General features: G+C 46.3%; 1 protein-coding gene across 5 annotated transcripts in view; it reads left to right on the forward strand.

Annotated features, from left to right (window-relative positions):
- GRK3 (G protein-coupled receptor kinase 3) overlaps positions 1 to 15,072 on the forward strand; it is a 139,851-nt gene extending 124,779 nt beyond the window's left edge. For 3 of the 5 annotated variants that reach the window (XM_083583852.1, XM_083583853.1, XM_083583854.1), the window contains 7 exons: positions 922 to 988; positions 1,234 to 1,329; positions 1,935 to 2,097; positions 5,812 to 5,948; positions 6,113 to 6,148; positions 8,075 to 8,188; positions 10,043 to 15,072. In XM_083583852.1, the coding sequence (XP_083439978.1) occupies positions 922 to 988; positions 1,234 to 1,329; positions 1,935 to 2,097; positions 5,812 to 5,948; positions 6,113 to 6,148; positions 8,075 to 8,188; positions 10,043 to 10,204 (775 nt within the window). In that variant the 3' untranslated portion in view covers positions 10,205 to 15,072. The remainder of the gene's footprint in view (positions 1 to 921; positions 989 to 1,233; positions 1,330 to 1,934; positions 2,098 to 5,811; positions 5,949 to 6,112; positions 6,149 to 8,074; positions 8,189 to 10,042) is intronic. The other 2 variants (XM_083583850.1, XM_083583851.1) reach the window with 2 other exon arrangements.
- The last annotated feature ends 4,759 nt before the right edge of the window (positions 15,073 to 19,831 follow it).

A 19,831-nucleotide genomic window follows, 5' to 3' on the forward strand; every position in this document is an offset into this window, starting at 1 on the left:
TTCCAGAGTTGGAGGCAGCAATACCAGTTGCTGTAAGCCAGGAGGGGTTTTGTGTTCAAATCCTGCTTGCAGGTTTCCCACAGGCATATGGTTGGCCACTGTGAGTGGAGGATGCTGGACCTGAAGGGTCGCTGACCTGATCCAGCCAGCTCTTATTATGTTACTATGAGTACAACAGCAGCACTCCCCCCATTGTGATTTCTAGCAACTAGTGTTCAGGGTTGTGCTGTCTCTGGCAGGGGAGGTGGAACATAGCCATCATGGCTAAAGTTAGTAGCCCTCAGAGGTTTTGTTTTACTTCAGCCTTAAACAAAAGATCTAGGGCTGCCCTTGCTGAATAAATTAAATCAGTGAAAAGACACCCTTCATATATTGGTTGCAGATTTTGTTTTAAAAAATCACTAACACAAGTAATACAGACTGCAAGCCCTGCCTTCAAAGAGGCATTCCTTCCCTTTTCCTCGCATAGGACAGAATGCCTTGTATGATGCCCCCTACAACACAAGAGAAGCGCATAGTCTAAAAATGAACAGAAAAGCAAAAGAAGCATGCTGTTTACTTCAGAACTTATGCAAATAAAATTGATCAATTTGCAAATAGCTGTGCAGCCCTGAGAAAATCCGTTGGTTTTCCATTTCTATGGATTGATTCTCTGATGTCTTAGATAGCACCTAGATAGCCCTAAGCTACCTTTTAGAAAATTTAAAGCAGCAGGGCTGTAACTCAGGAGATAGAGCACCTGCTTTTCATGCAGGAGGTCCCAGGCTCCTGGTGCAAGTCAATGTAGATACTACTGAGCTAGAATACTGAGCTCTATATGCCAGACACCATATAGAGCACCTCTGTGTTCATAGCAAATTGGTCTGCCTGAAAGCGTTATTGCCTAAGACAATCACCATCTGGTTGCAATTCATTCCTCAGGGCGCAGGAAGTGAAGGAGCACCCCTTCTTCAAAGGCATTGACTGGCAGTACGTCTACTTGCAAAAGGTGATCTGCTTTTTTTTTTTTTAGTCACACCCCTTATGCACGCTTGTACATTTTTTCTTAGAGGCACCAAAAGTTCAAATGGGGCGTTTGATGCAGTTTTGTGCTGAATTTTTGCCCTTTTGTTAATTCTTATCACACATTGTCCTGATAGCTCAGCTGAAGGGCAACCTACCTTTTTAAATAACTACTAAGACTCCGTATCACCATGGCCTGTGGATTTGTAACTGCTACTCTTGCTTTGACAGTACATACCGCCTCTGATTCCTCCGCGGGGAGAAGTGAATGCGGCGGATGCTTTTGACATTGGCTCCTTCGATGAGGAAGACACAAAAGGCATCAAGGTGTGAGGGGGACATTTTCCTTTAGCCATTGAGACCAGAGGAGGTGGGCTGTTTGTGATTTCCACCATGCTCACCCAGAAGCTTCTTGTGCTTCTCGTTTGACCCTCCTGTTCCACTCTAAACAGTCTTCTTGGCTTCCAGTGGTCCATAATGAGATGGGAGAGTGTTGGCAAGTGAGGGTGATGGATGGGGAAGGTGCAATGTAGCTGAGGATGTGTCCTTGCACCAGCTGGTGCAAGGATTACTGAGAGAATACATGCAGGGCCATTCAAAGATTTCCCTAATATGATAGGGACATGTTGGACTCCAATTTCCATCAGCCCCAGCCAGTCAAGGATGATGGGAGTTGTAGTTGTACATTCAACGTTAAGAATTGTTTTATGACTGTTGGGTTTGGAAAGGCCTTTGTCCAAGACAAGGTTGGGACTTGAGGACCAATTTCTCCCAGTAGGATTACCCCCTCCTCTCCAGATTGATTATATATTTTTAATCCATAGGCATAATTCCAATCAGGTTTATGGATATGATGGAAGGCAGCTGGTTTTGCCCTTTTGGTGATGTCTCTTCTCTTTCTCTGCTTCCTTGTACTGCCCACTTTTTATCAGTTGCTTGATAGTGACCAAGAACTGTACAAGAACTTTCCCCTGGTCATCTCAGAGCGCTGGCAACAAGAAGTGGTGGAAACGGTTTATGATGCAGTGAACAGTGACACAGACAAGATCGAAGCCAGGAAGCGAGCGAAGAACAAGCAACTGGGGCACGAGGAAGGTAGCAAAGGCAGCTCTGGTTCTGGAATGTGAGGTGGGATTTGCCAAGTCATGGCAGAGAGTGTGAGGGTCTTTGGGGGCTGATTTCTGCTCTCCCATCATTAAGGACTTTTTAGGATTCTTTTAGTGCTCTCTTGCACTTCTGTTTGACTTCTTAAGGAGAGGGGCCTGGAAGTTCTTCCTGCTGAATCCCAGATGCATAAGGATTGACTGTGGCTACTGGGGACCTGCTTGTTAGTTTCTTTATTTAGATAGTACCCTCATTGTGGGCAGTGCTTTAGAAGAGGAGAGGGAAGCTTTCAGTCTATAATTCAGTGCACGGAGGAGGCTTCAGGTAGTGGAGGGTGGTGGAGCGGCAGGAGCGAATGTCACCAGCACATATGTTGTGCAGGAGGCTCGTTATCCGACGGTTATTGCTATGTGTGAGCTGGTGATTCTCAAGTCCCTCTGGTACATGTAACTGCATTTTGCTCACATTCATCCCTTTTGCCCTCCCATCCTGAGAGGATAGGAAGATCCATTGGCCAATCTAGTCCCACCAAGCAGATACCTGTGGGAAACCTGCAGGCAGTATTCAAGCATAAGAACACTGCAGCTTCCAGTGAAAGCATTTACCATGGTGGCAGAGCATAGCTATCATGGCTAGTATCCAGAGAATCAGACTTTATTGTTATGATCTCAGATCGGCCACTAGAATAAAGTTGTCACAGTAAAGATTGGCTATTAGCCGTGGCTATTAGCTCTTTCATGAATTTGGCCAATTTTAAAGCCACCCAAGTTGGTAGTCATCACTGCCTTCTATGGGAAGGAGTTCCATAGTTTAACTATGTGCTATGTGAAGGACTTTTCTTTTGTGATTCAAGGACCTGCCACATGGGCACAGTATATTAGGTTAATGGGCTAAAAAAGGCCACATCATGATTACAGCATGTGAGAGGTATTGGCTTAGGCATTGGATAAAACAACAGAGCATGACTCCACCCCCTCAGGGAGGGGTGCGTCTATCAAGGGTTAACCACCAGTGGGAGGAGCCTGTTGATGCAAATACAACTGAAAGCCCCCCCTGATGTCACCGGGGGTCGTACTATGGCCCTAGCCACCAGCAAGGGCGTCGGACAGGATCTACAACCGCCGGATTCCTTAAAATGGAGGGGTAGGCGATGGCCACACCCTGCCCTCCAACACACAACCATATTCCAATGCCTGACCGCCACCTGAGCCAAAAGAGGCTCGCCGCCAACACCCTCACAGCTGCAACCAATCCCTAAGGCTTCTGATGATGTCGGCCAGCCAAATATAATTGCAAAGGTCCAAGAGGTGAACTCCATCATCACAAAATAAAGACCATTCGCTGAACCGGATGTCATATGTGTGCACCAGCAGCACAATGGCTGAGAAACTAAACCCTGCCCCCAAGCCTCCAGCTGATTGGCTGGCCACCTGGGGGCGTGCCACAGCAGCCGGTGCACTCCCTGCCAATGGGGGAAACGGCTCCTGCTCACAACTCCTCCCCTCCCTGAGGAGGAGAGGCTTTGTCCCAAATCTTCCAATATTCATCTTCAGGTAACATTCAGACCCAGGTAACTACCAACTGGTGAGCTTGACATCAATACCAGGAAAGGTCCTAGAATAGATAATTCAACAGTTGGTCTGTAAGCATTTAGAAGAGGATGCTGTGATTACTAAAACCCAGCATGGGTTTCTCAAAAATAAGTCATGCCAGACCAATCTGATTTCTTTTTTGGGTGGAATTACAAACTTGGTGGATCAGGGAAATGCTGTGGACATAGAGTATACCGATTTCAGGAAGGCTTTTGACATGATATTTTCACAAGGAAGCTGGTAAAATGTGGGTTGAACGAGGTAACTGTTAGGTGGATTTGTAGCTGGTTTACTGACTGAATCCAAAGAGCACTCATTAGATGCTGAAAATCGGGCCTGCGCATGTGGGCATGCACACAAGCGATTTCCGGTGGCACTGACATGCGCACAAGCTTGTTTTCTCCTGCTCTAGAGGGTAGGACTCAAGTTACAAGAAAGGAAATTCCGACTAAACATTCAGAAAAACTTTCTGACTGTTTGGCAGTGGAACGGTGTCCCTCAGGAGGCGTGGACTCTCCTTCCTTGGAAGTTTTTAAGCAGAGGTTGGATGGCCATCTGTCATGGATGCTTTAGCTGGGATTCTTGCATTGCAGGGCCTTGGACTAGATGACCCTGGAGACCCCTCCATCTCTAAGATTCTCTGATTGGATGCCCACTAGTGCTACTGCTTCTGCTGCTTCCTCTGCCTTCCTCTCTCCTTCCTCTAAAGAAGGAGGAAGGAAGCAGTTGAATTGGACTAGAGGGAACCCATTTAGCTCAGTGGGTCCAGATGCCTCCAGGCTGGACCAGGCAGCCCCAAAGCAGGAGACAAACGAAACCGTCTTCTCCCACTGTTGCCCCTGGCAGTTGGCAGGATGACTCTCAACATAGTGGTGGCACAGAGACATCAGGTCCCTTCTTTCTCCCTTAATTTGCCTTGTCCCTTTGAAAGCCACTTCAGCCAAATATTTTGGAACAGAGAATTAGGGCCTGTCCATAGCTCAGTTTAATATGGATTGTCAACCCCTCTTGTGCCTCCTTTTATTCCCCCTCCATACAGAGTTCTTCTCAGGGGCTGCTCCGGCACCTGGAGCGGCGGGGGCGGGGAGAGCTGCCCACAGGAGCATTGTGGTGAGGTGATCTGCGCACGGGGCACCACATGGGGTGGTGTGGCAAGGTGGGGTGGTGTGGCAAGGTGCCCACGGAGTCTGCCTGGCAGACGCAAACCCCACACTGGCATTTTGGGCAGCGCAGGGCTGCGAGCCACTGCATCACTCCCAGGAGAGACGCATGGCTTGGGCATGCTGCAGGCCAGGCCTCACGGTGTGCCGACCCCCAGTGTGCCATTTTGTCACCCCCCTCAAGGATGACACCCAAGGGGGACCTCACCCCCTTCCTACGCCCCTGGTTTTCCTCCAACTACTGCTGTCCTAGATTTCCTATTTGGATTTTCAAAGCATAGGGAATCTCCAGCTTTAGGGAGAAGAGGTGACGTGAGAGAAGTTTATAAAATTATGCATAGCATGAAGAATTGGGCAGAGAATAGTTTTTCTCCCTTTCTTAGAACACAGTGAAGCTGAATGTTGGAAGATGCAGGACAGATGAAAAAAAGGCCTTCAAATCACAGTGCATGGAAACTATGGAGCTCCCTCCCACAGGAGGCAGTGAGGCCACCAAAAGAGGCCTTAAAAGAGGATTACACAAATTCATGGAAAGAGAGGGTCTTTTTAAGATGGCGATGCTCTGCCTCCACACTTGGAGGCAGCAGTGCTTCTGAATAGAAGCTGTTAGAAACCACAGGAGGGGAGAGTGCTGCTGGGTGGGTTTTCTGTTGTTGTAACTGACTGGCCTCTGTGATTAACTAGATTAGAAGAACCATTGGCCCAATCCAGCAAACTCTCCTTATGCTCTTAAAATGTGTGATAGCAGTAGTTGGAGGAGAATGCTACTACATGGACAAGGGGGAATTGAGGCATAAGTATTCCACAAGCCATGTATGGAGTGGCCCTCTGACTGTAGCCTCCAGGGACCTCTTTCTGGCACGTCTTCCTCTGCAAATTGCTCCTTGTGCCGATGGAACTATAGAGCCACAAAGCTCCCCCCTTAACGGTGGATTTTTTCTGCCTTGTGACAGACTATGCTCTGGGGAAGGACTGCATCATGCACGGGTACATGCTGAAGCTGGGGAACCCCTTCCTGACTCAGTGGCAGAGACGCTATTTTTACCTCTTTCCAAACCGGCTTGAATGGCGTGGAGAAGGAGAGTCACGGGTGAGTTGGGCAGCTGGGCTGGCAGGGGGAGGGAGCACATGATGTCAGTGGTGGCGGTGGGTGCTCTGCCTCCTCTCCGGTATGCTAAGGCTTGAGGGGCCAATGCAGGAGGGGATATGCCAAGCTCCAGGTGCTCCAGGTAATCTTCTTGTTTTCCTGTTTAGGACACCTGGCGCACTTACACAAAAAGACGCAAGCGGGTAAGGCAATGAAACCTGCCTAGCAGCAGTTCCCAAAGCACCGCCCCTACAGGCTGTGAGGAAGTGAATCCAGCTCCTGTGAACCCCAAATGGCCACCCACAGAGCTGGGAGGCTGGGTGGCTCTTTTGCCCTTCTCCTCTCTTCCCAGTCTGGCTCTGCTGGGCTGGGCTGGCCAAGGCTGGTAGGACTAGCTGCCTGAAGCACCTGGAGAGCACCATTTTGTCTGAACACAGCACTTCTGCTCTTGAGGCTGAAGAATTACCACCCTCTAAGGGAGCTGCCCCAAAACATCTCTAAATCTGGCGCTTCTCTGGGTTACTTTTTTCACCAGGCAGGAAGTGTGCCCAGATCTGTTGTGGGCTTCGCTTGTGACCCTTTTTCGGTTGCAAAAGTGAAGCTCTGCTCCTTGTACTTTCGATTCAGGTGAAGTGTGTCACAGGTCCTTTGCCTTTGGGAACTGCTGCTTTGTAAGGATGACCCCAAGACTTGCCCTGTAGCAGCTGTAGAAGAGAGCATCTTTGTTGCTGCTTTAGGGGAAATCACCAGGGAACATACCCGCTTCCCTTGTGGCCCCCAGAGCTCCTGCTGTTCACAGAATTATGACTGATTTCTTTCCGCATCCTTGGGCCCCATCAAAAATGGTAAACTATCCATGAAAGGGCTTTGGGACACACACCCATGCTAGTCACAGAAAAAGGCAAAAACTTGCTCCAGATGGCAGGATTAGATCTCAGGGGCTGAACATGAGGAAAAGCTGAGCCATTGGAAGACGTTGCCTAGAGGGGTGCTGGGCTGTTCCACCAGCCAGAGGTCTTCTTGCAAAGCCTGTGCAATCATCTGTTGGAGGGGCTCGCTTGCTGAATTTCCTGTATTGAGTAGTGCAGTAGGGTGGACTAGAAGCCTTCATCTGATCCGACTCTATTCACTTAAAGTAAATCATTGGGGGGGCATATTCACTTCCTGTCTGAATACTCATGAACCACCTGTGGTAAAAAGGTGTGTGTCTAATCCCTGACCACTGGTCCTGTTAGCTAGGGATGATGGGAGTTGTAATCCCAAAATATCTGGAGGGCCAAGTTTGGCCATGCCTGGTCTACCTCCATAAGGTAAGCATAATTGCCACCCCTTTTCCCTCTCCGTAAATATTGTAGAGCCTTCAGTATTCAGCATCTGAGAAATTTTCCAAGCAATGACTTGGGGGTTGGGTAGGGAAGGCAGGAAGAAGTAGCCATTGCTTCTAGGCTTAGATGCCAAAACCTGAAACATCAGCTTGGTCTCCTTCACCCACCCACCCTGGTCTGCCCTGTGGGAAAAGATTGCCCTGTGGAAGGGAAAAGGCCCACCCTGTTGATTCTCCAGCAGAATCAAATCTCAGCCCACTTGCTGCATGTCCTCTCTCCCACCCCAGGAGAAGACAGGATGGGTGGACAGGAAGCACGCTGGTGACCAGCCCCCCTGCAAAATGCCCTTATCTACTTCTTAGATCTTTCCCATCCAAGTTTGAGGAGGGCACAAGGAGAGATGAGGACTTGGGTTTGGCATGCATGAACAGCTTTCAGAAAAGTGTAAGAAAGGAAGGGATTTCCCCCCCCACGTAGCATTTTTTAAATGAAGACTTTTGGGGTCCTTTGCTTAACAAAACATCACCTTTTTCTTTGGTTTGACAAAGCCACAACCCTTGTGATGCTGTGCACACATTGTGACATTTATGAGTTGCCTTGTGAGGAAGTGCCACTTCTGTAGAGAGAAGCTAGCTGTACTGCTGCTAAGATTCCTTCCTTTTCCAAAGTCCCACCTCCCACCCCCTGTAAGCAATTTATGAAAACCCAAGGAAGCTGGATTAGGGTTTTGGCCAGTTTCATTCTCAGGGCTGTGGTAGCAGCAGGGCCTTCAATTCAACCTGTCTTTCCTTTTTGCTTCCTTAGCAAAATTTGCTGACTATGGAACAGATTTTGTCGGTGGAAGAAACTCAGATCAAGGACAAAAAATGCATCTTGCTCAGAATTAAAGGAGGGAAGCAGTTTGTCCTGCAGTGTGAGGTAGGCTGTGTGTCTTTGAGGGATGAGGGGAGGGAGGTCCTGAAGTTTAAAGGTCTTTTTAGAGGTGGGGAAGGCCAACTGTTCAAAACCCAAAACTGTTAATGTAGGAAATGCTTCCCTCCACACACATGAAAATAGCCTCAACCTGGAAGTTGAGCATGTTTTGATTATCTAAGTAAGCCCTTTCAAGTGCTGAGAGCATACCCTCATTGTCCCAGTAATCCTTAACCACCACCACCAGTATTATTGGGGAGGTGCTGAAAGCCAGAGCACCCATTTGCTGTGCAGAAGGTCCCAGATTCAGTCTCCAGCCAATTAGAGCTGGGAAGATGACCTCATCCAAAAACTGAGGGAGCTGCTGCCAGATAATACTGAGCTTGGTGGATAATACTGAGCTTGGTGGACCAGTGATCTGCTTTCTGTGCTCCTAAATGTTCCCATTTTGCAGATATGGGAACTGAGACTGATAGAACAGCGTGGTTGCTAAAGCAGTCTGCTGAGTTTATTGGAGTGACAAGGTTTGGGCCTGTGAATTTTTCTAGCTCACATCCGTCGGGATTGTCACGACCTCAGAAGCCATCAGTGATTGAGGCATGGTGTTGGAGGCTGCAGCATCAGCTGCTAAGGAGCCAGTCCTATCTGATTTATGGGGCTCCTGCCAGTGCTAAGGGACTGGCAGGAGCCCCATGAATCAGATTCTTCCGCACCAGGGCTTGTAGAACTTGGACACTGGACCCACGTGAGCACCTTGCCCTGAGCCTGAGGAATGGAGCACCTCAGCCACTGCCTTGCCTGCTCAGCAGTGCAGGGATGCACAAGGCAAGAACTTATGAAACACAGGGAAAGTGCCCATCCTGAGGCCAGAGGGCTAGCCCTTTAAGAAAGGTGTGGCACCTATGAGAGGTAGGCTGGGAGGCAGAGGCTTGAAAAGCCTCCAAGCTCTCGCTGGAGCAGGTCACTCATCCAGAGCGACCTGCCTTCTGCCTGGGGCTCTTCTGCCACCGCAGGGCAGGGTTTCACTGCTCTGCTGTCCACTAGTTCTTTTAGGAGCATGCAGTGGGCATGGAGAAAGCTGGTGGGGCCTTTAAAATAGCAGAACAAAAGGCCGGGTGTGCCGCACCAGCAGTGACTTTGGGCATGTTTCTTCCTTAAATATATTTTGAGCCATTTTAGCACATAAGATACCATTGTTGGCTAATGCAATGTTGCATCCCTCTTGGGTACTGAGAGCACACCTCTTTCTGAACCCAGATGTCCGTAGGAACAGATTTGTTCTGTTAAAGTTCTGTGTTTCTGAGGACTGTAAAACTTTTTTGAGAGAGTGATTCCCTCATTTGCTTTAGCCGCCCTCCTAGGAATTCCCGAGACATTTGCTGTCTGGCTTACGAAAGCAGCTTTGTGTCTGCCCCAACTCCTTTGGAGAGGATCAACCAGTCTTGCACATGCCCCACCACCCTGTGCAATAAAATAGTTGCATGCTTCCACCTGGCCCCTGCCCCTTTACCTCTTTGAGCATTTGCAAATAGCAACTTTGAACTTGCTGGAGTCAGACTCTTTAGCTCAATAATGCCTACACGGGCTGGCAGTGACACTCTGGGATCTGAGGCACAGAGTTACTTTTTCCCCACTCTTCATTTTACTAGGCATTCCAAGAGTCAGATTAGGGACCTTCTGCAGGTGCTCCACTGAGCTGTGGGCTCCCAACTTCCGGTAGTGTTTGTTTCTATCTCTATCAAGAGTCTTTCCTCAATGAGTTCAAAACTGTATGAGACAAGTTGTAGTTATCTTGCTGGTACAATGGATTCTGGAAAAAAAAAAACTGATTTCTGTGTGTGTGCATTTGTTTTTCCCCAGAGTGACCCAGAGTTTGTACAATGGAAAAAGGAACTGACCGAAACGTTCACAGAAGCACAGCTGCTCTTACGTCGGGCACCCAAGTTCCTGAATAAATCCCGCTCTGCAGTTGTGGAGCTCTCCAAGCCCCCCCTCAGCCACAGGAACAGCAACGGCCTTTAGGACCCAGGCAAGGAAAGGCTGTGCCATTGCAGGGGATGTCTGTCTGTCGCTGCATCGCTGTTAGTTCCTTGCCCACTCCCCAGAGTTGGGTGAAGGGCTCAGGGGCAAGTGCTGAGCTCAAAAAATAGTGGCACAGGGACCAAGGCCTCAGAGAAGGCCGATGCAGCAACCAGGGGGTGGGGAGGGGAGTTGTTGCCAACAACGGAGCAGACAAAAGGAGTGTCTTGCATTCCCAGGCAGCTTGCACTCCCAATAGGGCAGCCCCCGAAAATGTTGCTTATTTGCAATAAACCTCTTCAGGTGCATACTGTACACTTGCAATCTGAATGGGCAACTACCTGATTTTCATGACTGCATTTTTATGCCACGGGGCTGTGTGTTGGACCTGTGGAAAGAGTTGCCACCTTCCAGGGTGGACTGACTCCTCCCATGATGTCACCAGTGACTTCCATATCCACATTCTGTTCTGCTGGCCACCACCAACATGTCTCCTTTTCCCATGTCCTTGGAATGGACTGAACTATGTGTCCTGTGGTTTTAAATGTTTCCTGCTGCTGCTGCTGCTGCTGCTGCTGCTGCTGCTTCTAGGGGAACAAACACTTCGTGCTGGACTGTACTTGACAGCAGATGATGATGAGCTATGGGCAGAAACCGTTTGTGTGTGTGTGCGTGTGTGTGCTAGTGTTGTTCAGTTGTGTAAGTGTCTCTCTGTGTGCTTTTCCTGGGTTTTTTCTTTTACATATTTTTTACTGCTGGTTCTGTTAGACAGGTATATGAGGAATGCAAAATCAGCTTCTCTCCATTCCTGGCCAATGGCACTTTCTTTTAAAAATGTTTAAAACAAATCCAATTTTAAGATCCTATTGGATTGGGTTGCAGATGGATGTGGATTCTTTGCTGTCCCAAAGTGTCGCCCTGACAATCTTGTCTTGCAAGGGATGTTGTCAGCCTCAGACAACTGCAGAGGGAACCAGCAGAAAGGAAGAGAGAGTGACACCTGGGGGTCATGCAGAAATGACTGGAAAAATGACCATTGGCTAACCACCACATTTTCAAATAGTTAATCACTTTTGCAGAATAATATTGGAAGTCCCTTTTTGTTGGACTGGATCTTGAAGGGAGGACATTCTGTAGCATATGATTCTGCATTGACGCTCTCCTCCCCAGGGCTCCATCATTATTTATTGTGTGCATGTTCCTTCCATTGGACAAGTCAAGAGCTTGGTTCATCTTGTATGGTTGGTTGTGCACAACTTCTGCAGCCCAAAAATTGTGTTCTCCAAGAAAAGCAAGCTAAAGTCCCCCAGTCCTAGAATTTGTCGTAGAGCATCACTCTCTGTCCTCTTGCTTGTTAAGGAGTTGCATGTTAAGGAGCTGGGGTGGAGCAGCTTTGAGTGGGCTCCCCATTCATCTGTGATAACCATCTAGACACTTTCTCCATGGAATGGAATGCATTTTTTCCTTTTGTTTGACAAATTGCACTTAAAATTATCTTCATTATCTGCATTTTAATACATTCCAGGTTACAGTTTTTTGAGAGTGCTGCTAAGTCCGTTGCCCTGAACCTCCAAAACTGTCCTCTGGGACACGAATCTTGGGCAACCGATTCACAGGCCAACTCCTGGCTTTTCCCCCCTGTGGAAATGGCACTCTGAGGTTCCAGGCGAGCATCCTTTTGGCTCCATACAATAAGAAGTCCTGAAATGTTTTCTGCCTCTTCTAAGTAGCTTCTGAGTTAAGGAATTTGGAACCACAGCAACCATGGATTAAGGATGTCTGCTGACCATGGTTGCATTTTAGGGTTGCTAAAGTGCCCCTGTGCATTCTTTGGTGCATTCTTTGCACCAAAATTCTTTTAAGTTGTGTTCTCTGTATCCTAAAATTCTGCTCAGATCCTTTGTTTCTTAGATCATACCTGCAGAGTCCCTGCTAAGAGAAACCGCTGCCTTGGGTTGGTGCATCCTCGGAGCATGCACAGAAAGCCCCTTGGCCCTGGAAGAGGCCACATGACTCCTTGGGGTCCTCTAGTCTGTTTGGCTAGCCCTGAAGCCAAATGTGTCTGGCTGCCTCTGCACATTCCACTTGGACTTCCCCTTCTTTCTTACCTTTGTTAGTTCATTTAGTTCCTTCAGTTAGTTCTACGCCTTCTTAGCATGGCACCCACAGCCTTGTGTTGGCGCTATGTTTCAGACTTATCATTGGAAGGAACAGGGCGTTGCTTTCTTTTTTGGATCCGCTCTTATGAAGGGGATGTGAATTTTAAAAACTGCTGTGCAATGACCTCATTTTTGTAAACATTGAGTAAGCTATTATTTAAAATAGCCTAGGTTTAGATTATTGTTTTTCCAGAGGCAGCTAAAACGCTCTGTAATGTAATAATTCCTATTTTCATTTTAGCAAATTCCCAATAGCAGTAAAAAAAAATGAATATGACCTCATTTGATTTCAGTTCTGCTGTGCTCTAGAATATTCTCAAATTTTTATGGAAGGTTTGTTTTTAATCTGTTATCAGTGTCTTAGTTCAACTGCTGTGTGTGCAGAGAAGTCCTGTTGAAACACAGATGAGCCATGATTTCATATTTCAAAGGGACTCAAATGCCATTCACCTCTCATGGATGGTTGGGGAAAATATATGAATAACAGGAAAGAAAATGACTGAAATGTTTTGGCATTTCACTACTGGAAACATTAGTGAAATATATGCATGGGCTTCTGAAAATTGAGACTTATAAAACCCTAAATATATTTTTAGTGGTGATGCTGTTTTAGATTGCACATTGTTTAATTTCTCCTTAAGCTAAATTAAATTTTGGAGACTTCTGTCTCCTCTGCACACCCCAGGAGGGAATTTAAAGCATACATGTAAAAGTGACATGGATTAAACTGTAGGCGTTTCTGTTCAGCCCATTGTTCCATATTGGACTTCCTATGCTCTTCAGGGCTTGGCAGTTCATTCAGCAGAGCTGTGGGGGAGGCGAGGAGAAGAGCCTGCAATGGAATCAACACAGCTAAGTGATTGCATCTTTATATAGGAAGATAATTAACCTGTAATAAAGTCAGGAACTTGAAACCATTATAAGGAAATTAGGTAAGTAATTTCCTTCATAGTTTTTGCAGGCACAAAAAGACATTCTAAGAATCGCAAGAACTTCAGAAGACGTTGGAAGTATGTTGAAATAATAATATTATGTATTTTTATCTAGTGTTCATTTGGGCATGAGAATGAATGAGTGAGTGAGTGAGGTGGTCTTGCACTCTGACCACCTTTAATGCTTTATCACTGGAAGGAAATTTGTTGTGGTTTCTGGTGTATGTGGTTTCTGGTCACCCATCCAGTTTGAATGACATAAAACTGGTCACCAGTACTTGACAATCGTTGAGCTGTGACTGTGTGCAGAGGAGGGGACTGCCCTTGGGGCAATGCTATGGGCCTCCATACTTCCAACATAGGGAGGGAGAATAGGGACAGCTCACACTGTGCACCATGTTGATCTGTTGTGTGAAAAACTCTGTCTCCCAATAATCCCTGTGCATGCACTGAACTGCAGTTTGAGTCCTCTGTCCCCAACCCACCCATCCCCACACCACCACCTGTCTCTTTCTCAGGTTGTTGAGACAAGAGACACAAATATCCTGGGAGCTTTTTAAAAGGACCCTTTAAGGGAAGGTAGAATCGGGTGCTCACCCACCTAAAGGGTGCTCCGACTCTGCTTATTTTCTTTTTATATCTTCTTATTTTTTAAAAGATTGTGTGCATGTGCAAAGCTGCTATAAATCTTAAGCTGTTGCAAAAGCACTATTCTGACCATGTACCAAGTGGGTGTAAAAAGGAATCTTGTAGTTTTGGCAGGGATGCAAAACACTGAGTTTGCCGCAGAGGTGAGTTTTGGAAATCGCAGTGTTACATTTCAAATTTACATTTCAAATTGCAGTGTTAAATTTGAACTGTCCTGTGTGTGGAATCTGTGAAATATATCCTGTTTGCACCTGGTGCTAGAAAGAGTAAGATCACATCCTGCAAAGAACAGCACTTGAATTAGGATCTGGGCCATTGGTTGCTACCAAACTGCCTCATGAAAGGTTTTTATGGGGTGGGAGACTGGTGTGTTCTGATCTCTCGACTGGCTCCTAGTGATGTGTTCAGTATCCGTGAGTGTACACAGTTGCAATCTATATCCCCCGCCCCCCCGAGCAACACAATCTTGTTGGAGCCATTTTTGAAGGTATCTACCATCTTGGAACTATGGTGTATTCATACTCTTCAATAAAAATGTAGGAAGACTGTGCTGTAGACACTAAGGACTTACAGTTGTTTTTAAACGGCAGAGAACCAGTTGACAGTAATATATTTTTTAAAAAATATTGAAGGTATATTATTAACCTAATTAATATAATTTTAAGTAATGGGAGGAAATTAGTCTATATATATTGATAATATATCTATATCCAAAACATCTCCTGCGATTCATAATGGTTTCCCTTTCTGTGTTGCCTGCTGATAAAATATTCCATGATGTAAATATTATATGGGCTAAGCACTTCGGAATATTGGAGAATGTTAATACATTTGTTAAATCAATTTTTAATATTTTTGTGTTTTTGTTACTGTACCAGGTTACTTTTATCTAAGGGAGTATTTTTTTAAAAAAAAACACCTCAAGAATTCTGTTTTATCTGAGAGGCATTTTTTTGTTATTTATTAAGTCTGCACATTTCTTTCAACTTATTTAATTCCTTGTACAATTTCTTCTTTTTGCCTGTGTGCCAGTTACTTGAGTTGGAAACAGCATTATTACAGTTTTCACAAATTAATTCTAGTAATAATAAGTTTGCCATTTTGTCTCTAATAAAAGAAACAGAGAAAAACAGAGTTGTTTCATTTTGTTTTTCATACCTCCACTGGCCTTTTCCATGAAGACCCAAATGTTCAGTAAGACGTGAGAGTCTCAGGGACCTGCATTCCCCCGTCCCAAAATGGCGCAACACCCAAAGACACATGAGAGCATATTCACCAAAAAACACGGAACGAATGACACAATGCCGTTAGGGTTAGGGTTAGGGCCAGGGCCAGGGCTAGGACTAGAGGGTTAGGGGGTTAGGATTAGGATTATGTGAGCCTTATGTGAGGATTATGTGGGTTAGGGCACCTACCTGCTGCTCCGCTGCAAAGCGGCAGTCTACAAATTCACGGAGTTCTACGGCAGCTGTCGCCACGAAACCAACCCTTTATGAAGGTTTCCCCATGGTGGCTGGGGAAACTCTGGCAGATATAAACAATAAATAATAAATAATTTTATTATTATTATTATTATTATTATTATTATTATTATTATTATTATTTAGTGGATGTTTTCCGGGCGCCTTTGGCAGGCTTCACGACTACCCCGGGCAGTCTACGCCTCCCCCAGCACCCGGTAGACCAAGCAGCTCCAGCCTCCGCAGCAAGTAGGCCGGAGAGCACTCGTCTCCCCATCCCATGTGACTGGGTAGACTTGGAGGTGCCGGTAGACCGGGAAGGGGTCCTCCAAAGGGGACCAGGAAGCCCAAACCTCGCCAGTGAGTAGACCGGGCAGTCATTCCAGTCCCCACTGCTAGGTAGTTCCGGCTGGTAGATCAGGGTCACAATGGGGCTAGACCTGGTAACACTGCCAACCCCTCCACCAGGTAGACCAGCGTCTCCCGGCACTGCAGTAGGTAGATCAGGTAGTTGAGTAGACCGGACAATGCTTCCAGTCCCTTCCCCCCAGGTCCCTTCCCCTCAGGTAGACTGGCTTTTGTTTTGTTCCTGTTTCTATCGTAATAAATGAAAATCTGCCCTTATTCCCTTATACACAAGAGTCCTTATAGAGTCCTTTGCAGGTTCTCCATCAATTGGAGAAAGGAACAGAGGCCAACCAGAGAATATATAAAGCTGCTAGTAAGCCTGATCTTTATTGAACTGTTGCAACAGGGTGCCCCCTTCACACGCAGGAGAAGGAGGACCCAGAACCTAGGTGTGCCCGCCCTTATATTGACATTTTAAATTGCCCGAGTCCAAGACCACCCCCCAGAAACACCTACATCACAGAAAGGGGTTGTCTACAACAGAAATCTGAGTGTGTTGTTTACCAGAAATCTGAGTTGTTAGCTGTTAATGCTTACTTGATTGGATACCCTGGGGAGCCTGGCCAGTCTTTCGTAATGATAAATACTTAGTTCCTGAGCTCACCCTATTCATACACAGACATACCCTTAAGACAGGATTTGTGAAGGAAAAGACAATGGGGAGGCTTTTCCATTTTCCTTTGACTGCAGAGAAAACATTTGGTCAGTTTGGGATCCAAAATGGCTTCATGGGTGTTTTCCTGCACTGCTTCAGCCATGTGGTTGATATATTTATGTACGTGTTTGCCTGGTACATTTATGAACATTTATTATATATATAAGACCTTGTTTTTTTATTTCGCTATTGAGTATTTTGCATTTGCCCCTTGTGTTTTTGTGCTGTGAACCAGCCAGGGATCTTCAGATGACGGGCAGTATACAAGTAAATAACTTTTGAATGTTTTTAAATAGCTCTTTTTAACTTTTTGTTGATCATTTTATCGATATCCGCTCTGAGGGTTTTTATCATAGTCGAACAGTATATAAATGCTATGAAATCCACAAGAAATAAAGACATTCTTATCTGATCACAATTGCATCCACACACCTATTTCCTCTGTTTAAATTGTGTTCTGTCTTTAATTTGGGAAGTGGGGCAATGAAACGGGAGCTGTTCAGCAGCAGAAAAATCCCTATTTCAGCAGCAGCACTCTGCCTGCTGCCAATCCCATCTTTGCGGCCATGACGGTTAGGCACTTGCTTTTTGCAAAAAGCAAGTGTAATAAAAATTAGGGTCTTATATATATATATAATAAATATTCATAAATGTACCAATGTCTGGAGCAGCACAGGAAAACCTTCCTGAAACCATTTTGACTCCCTAAAACCATTTTGACACCCAAACTGACCAAATGTTTTCTCTTGCCCATCTACACCTTGCCCAGTGCCCCCATGCTGGCTGACTTGGAGGACACTGACGATGAAGGAGATACTGCCACACCTCACCTCTCCCACTTGCTGCCCCACCAAACGTTTCTGTGACCTTATACACGAGTCCCATCGACTCCCAGCTTCCCAAACTGCATGGTTTGAGTTTTCCTTGCCCTGCATCCAAAACTCAGCCTCGCCCAGCCTTTTCTTTCTCCCCAAAGATAACGGGGCAGCTGGAGAAACCTCACTTGGACTTGCAGAACCTGGTGTTTGAGCTGGACCCATGCAGAGGGAATGGGAAGGTCTGCCTTGTGTACAAGAACACCATGTATGTTGAACACCAAGAACACCAGAAGCCCAAGAGCTGCCTGCAGTAATCGACCCCGTCTGCAAACCCCAGTTAGCTTTTGCCTTTGTGGGAGATGTTTTGGACTACTGTTCTTAGCACCATACAGTTGTGCTGGCTGAGACCGATGGGCTTTGTAGTCCAAAACATCTGGAGGGCACCAGGTTGACAAAGGCTGACATCTATCATGGCCTGTGATGAGGTCTTCCTGAAGCAAGCTATGCCTGGCTTTCATCTTTCCCTATTATTATTATTATTATTATTATTATTAAAATTTGCATACCTTTCTTCATCCACAAATCTCAGGACAGTTTACCACCTAAAACTGCAATATAAAAAAACAAAATGCATAATAAAAATAAGAAGAAAAACAAGCATCCCCCCACCCAACACATTTAGAAAGCTGTCAGATGTCAATCAGCCAAAGGCTGGGTTGAAGAGGAACATTTTTGCCTGGTGCCTACAGATAGGTAGTGAAGGTGCCAGGCGAGCCTCCCTGGAGAGAGCCTTCCACAAATAGGGAGCCACTGCAGAAATGGCCTATTCTTGTGTCTCCTCTCGTGGAGGAGACACCCGAAGAAGGGCCTCAGAGGATGAATTTCCCTTGGAAACACCTTTGTAGAAAGCACCGAGGCCCAGTTCATCATCCCTAGGCCTCAGAGTTCCTTATTACTTGAAAGGTGGGGTGGTCCATTCTTCTCATCCTGCGGTCTAATAGTCTCTCTTTTCTCTTCCAGTTGTCACCCCGCATTCTGAGATCTGGTTTCTGGACCGAGCTCTCTACTGGCATTTCCTCACCAAAACCTTCACCGCTTACTGCCGGCTCCTGATCACCCACCTGGGGCTGCTGCATTGGCAGTATGCCTTCACCAGCTACGGCATCAGCCCCCAGGCTAAAGTGAGAAAACGACAGACCCTTTTCCTAGGCTCTGCCGCTCCTGCCCATTCTGTCTTCACAAAATCCCTGCTGCATCCATATGAGCACCTTCCAGGGGCAAAAGAAATGGCAGGAATACCTGGCCATGGCTGAATGGGGAAGCAAACCAGCTGATTACGCAGGGATCTCCAAGGGAACAGATGGCATAAAAAGGAAAGAACGAAATTAAGTCCGTTCAGACTTAATTCCAGAGCCAGTTGATGTTTCTTGAATGCTGGGAAGATTCAGCACATTTGAACTCTGATCAAACGTGTGTATCGTACAATGAGTTATACAGATATAATAGTGTAGCAATTTGCTGATGGTGTTTCTGTATATAATGATCTTGTTTTACAAAACAAAGTTAAATAGGAATCTCTAAATGACACCAATAAAACACTTAGAAAATTGATAGCACAACGGCAGGGGGAGGAATTGTGTGAGGATAACCTGGAGGATACGCTGGAAGATGAGCCCCTCAGGTCAGAAGGCGTCCAACATTGAAGAGCGGAGGACCTGAGCCCCTCAGGTCAGAAGGCGTCCAACGAGGAAGACCCCGCTGCCCACAAGCGATTGGCCAGCTGGGTTGGCTGGGTAAAGGCAAGACAAGGCCGAATCCACTCGGCCTCATCTCGTTTTCTTCACCTAGGACGGGAACCCAATCGCCGGGTCCCAAACCACCTTGGAGGGTAGGTAGGGCAGTAATGGTTCTTGATAATTTCCCCCGGACCGGCCCGCCCACCCCGTTTGAGGGCAGTTCTGATTGAAACTTCAGGGGCCATAAAAAGAGGGAGAGCCCCAGGGGCCTTGAAGGTCTCTAATCACTTCTACCACTTCAGGCTACCTTATTCTGCTATGCAGGTAAACCAGGCCTCCCTTACCAGGTAGGACACTTGCATAATGATCACAGTTCGGGTGGCCATGTATATCCTCCCCTCTACTTAAAGTGTTGCCTGGTCTAAGTTCAGTTTAGAGATAAACAACCCTAAGAAGCAAGAACTGAAGAGGTCTTGAAGTTGCCCATCAGGACCTGGCGTCTGCTCAGCACGAGTCACTTGATGTATTCCACACTGTGGCAATATGTTTTTCTATTTAAATAATAGTAATTTAAATTAAATGTACATTAATTTAATTAAATTTGTTTTCTTGTAATTATATGAGTAATTTCATAACAATTATATCTAAACAATTATATCATATATACAAATAAACTGCCATATGCAAATTTTGTGCAGACTGATAACCTTAAAAAAAAATCCTTTAGGGATGCATGGTGGGGTGCTTTTATTTTTGGAACAGGGCACTGAAGCAGAAGGTCCCTCTCAGAACCTGGCCTAGGTCTCCAACATAT

The sequence above is a fragment of the Podarcis filfolensis genome (genome assembly GCF_964270895.1).
Source record: "Podarcis filfolensis genome assembly, chromosome: 13".
Taxonomy (NCBI): Eukaryota; Metazoa; Chordata; class Lepidosauria; order Squamata; family Lacertidae; genus Podarcis; species Podarcis filfolensis.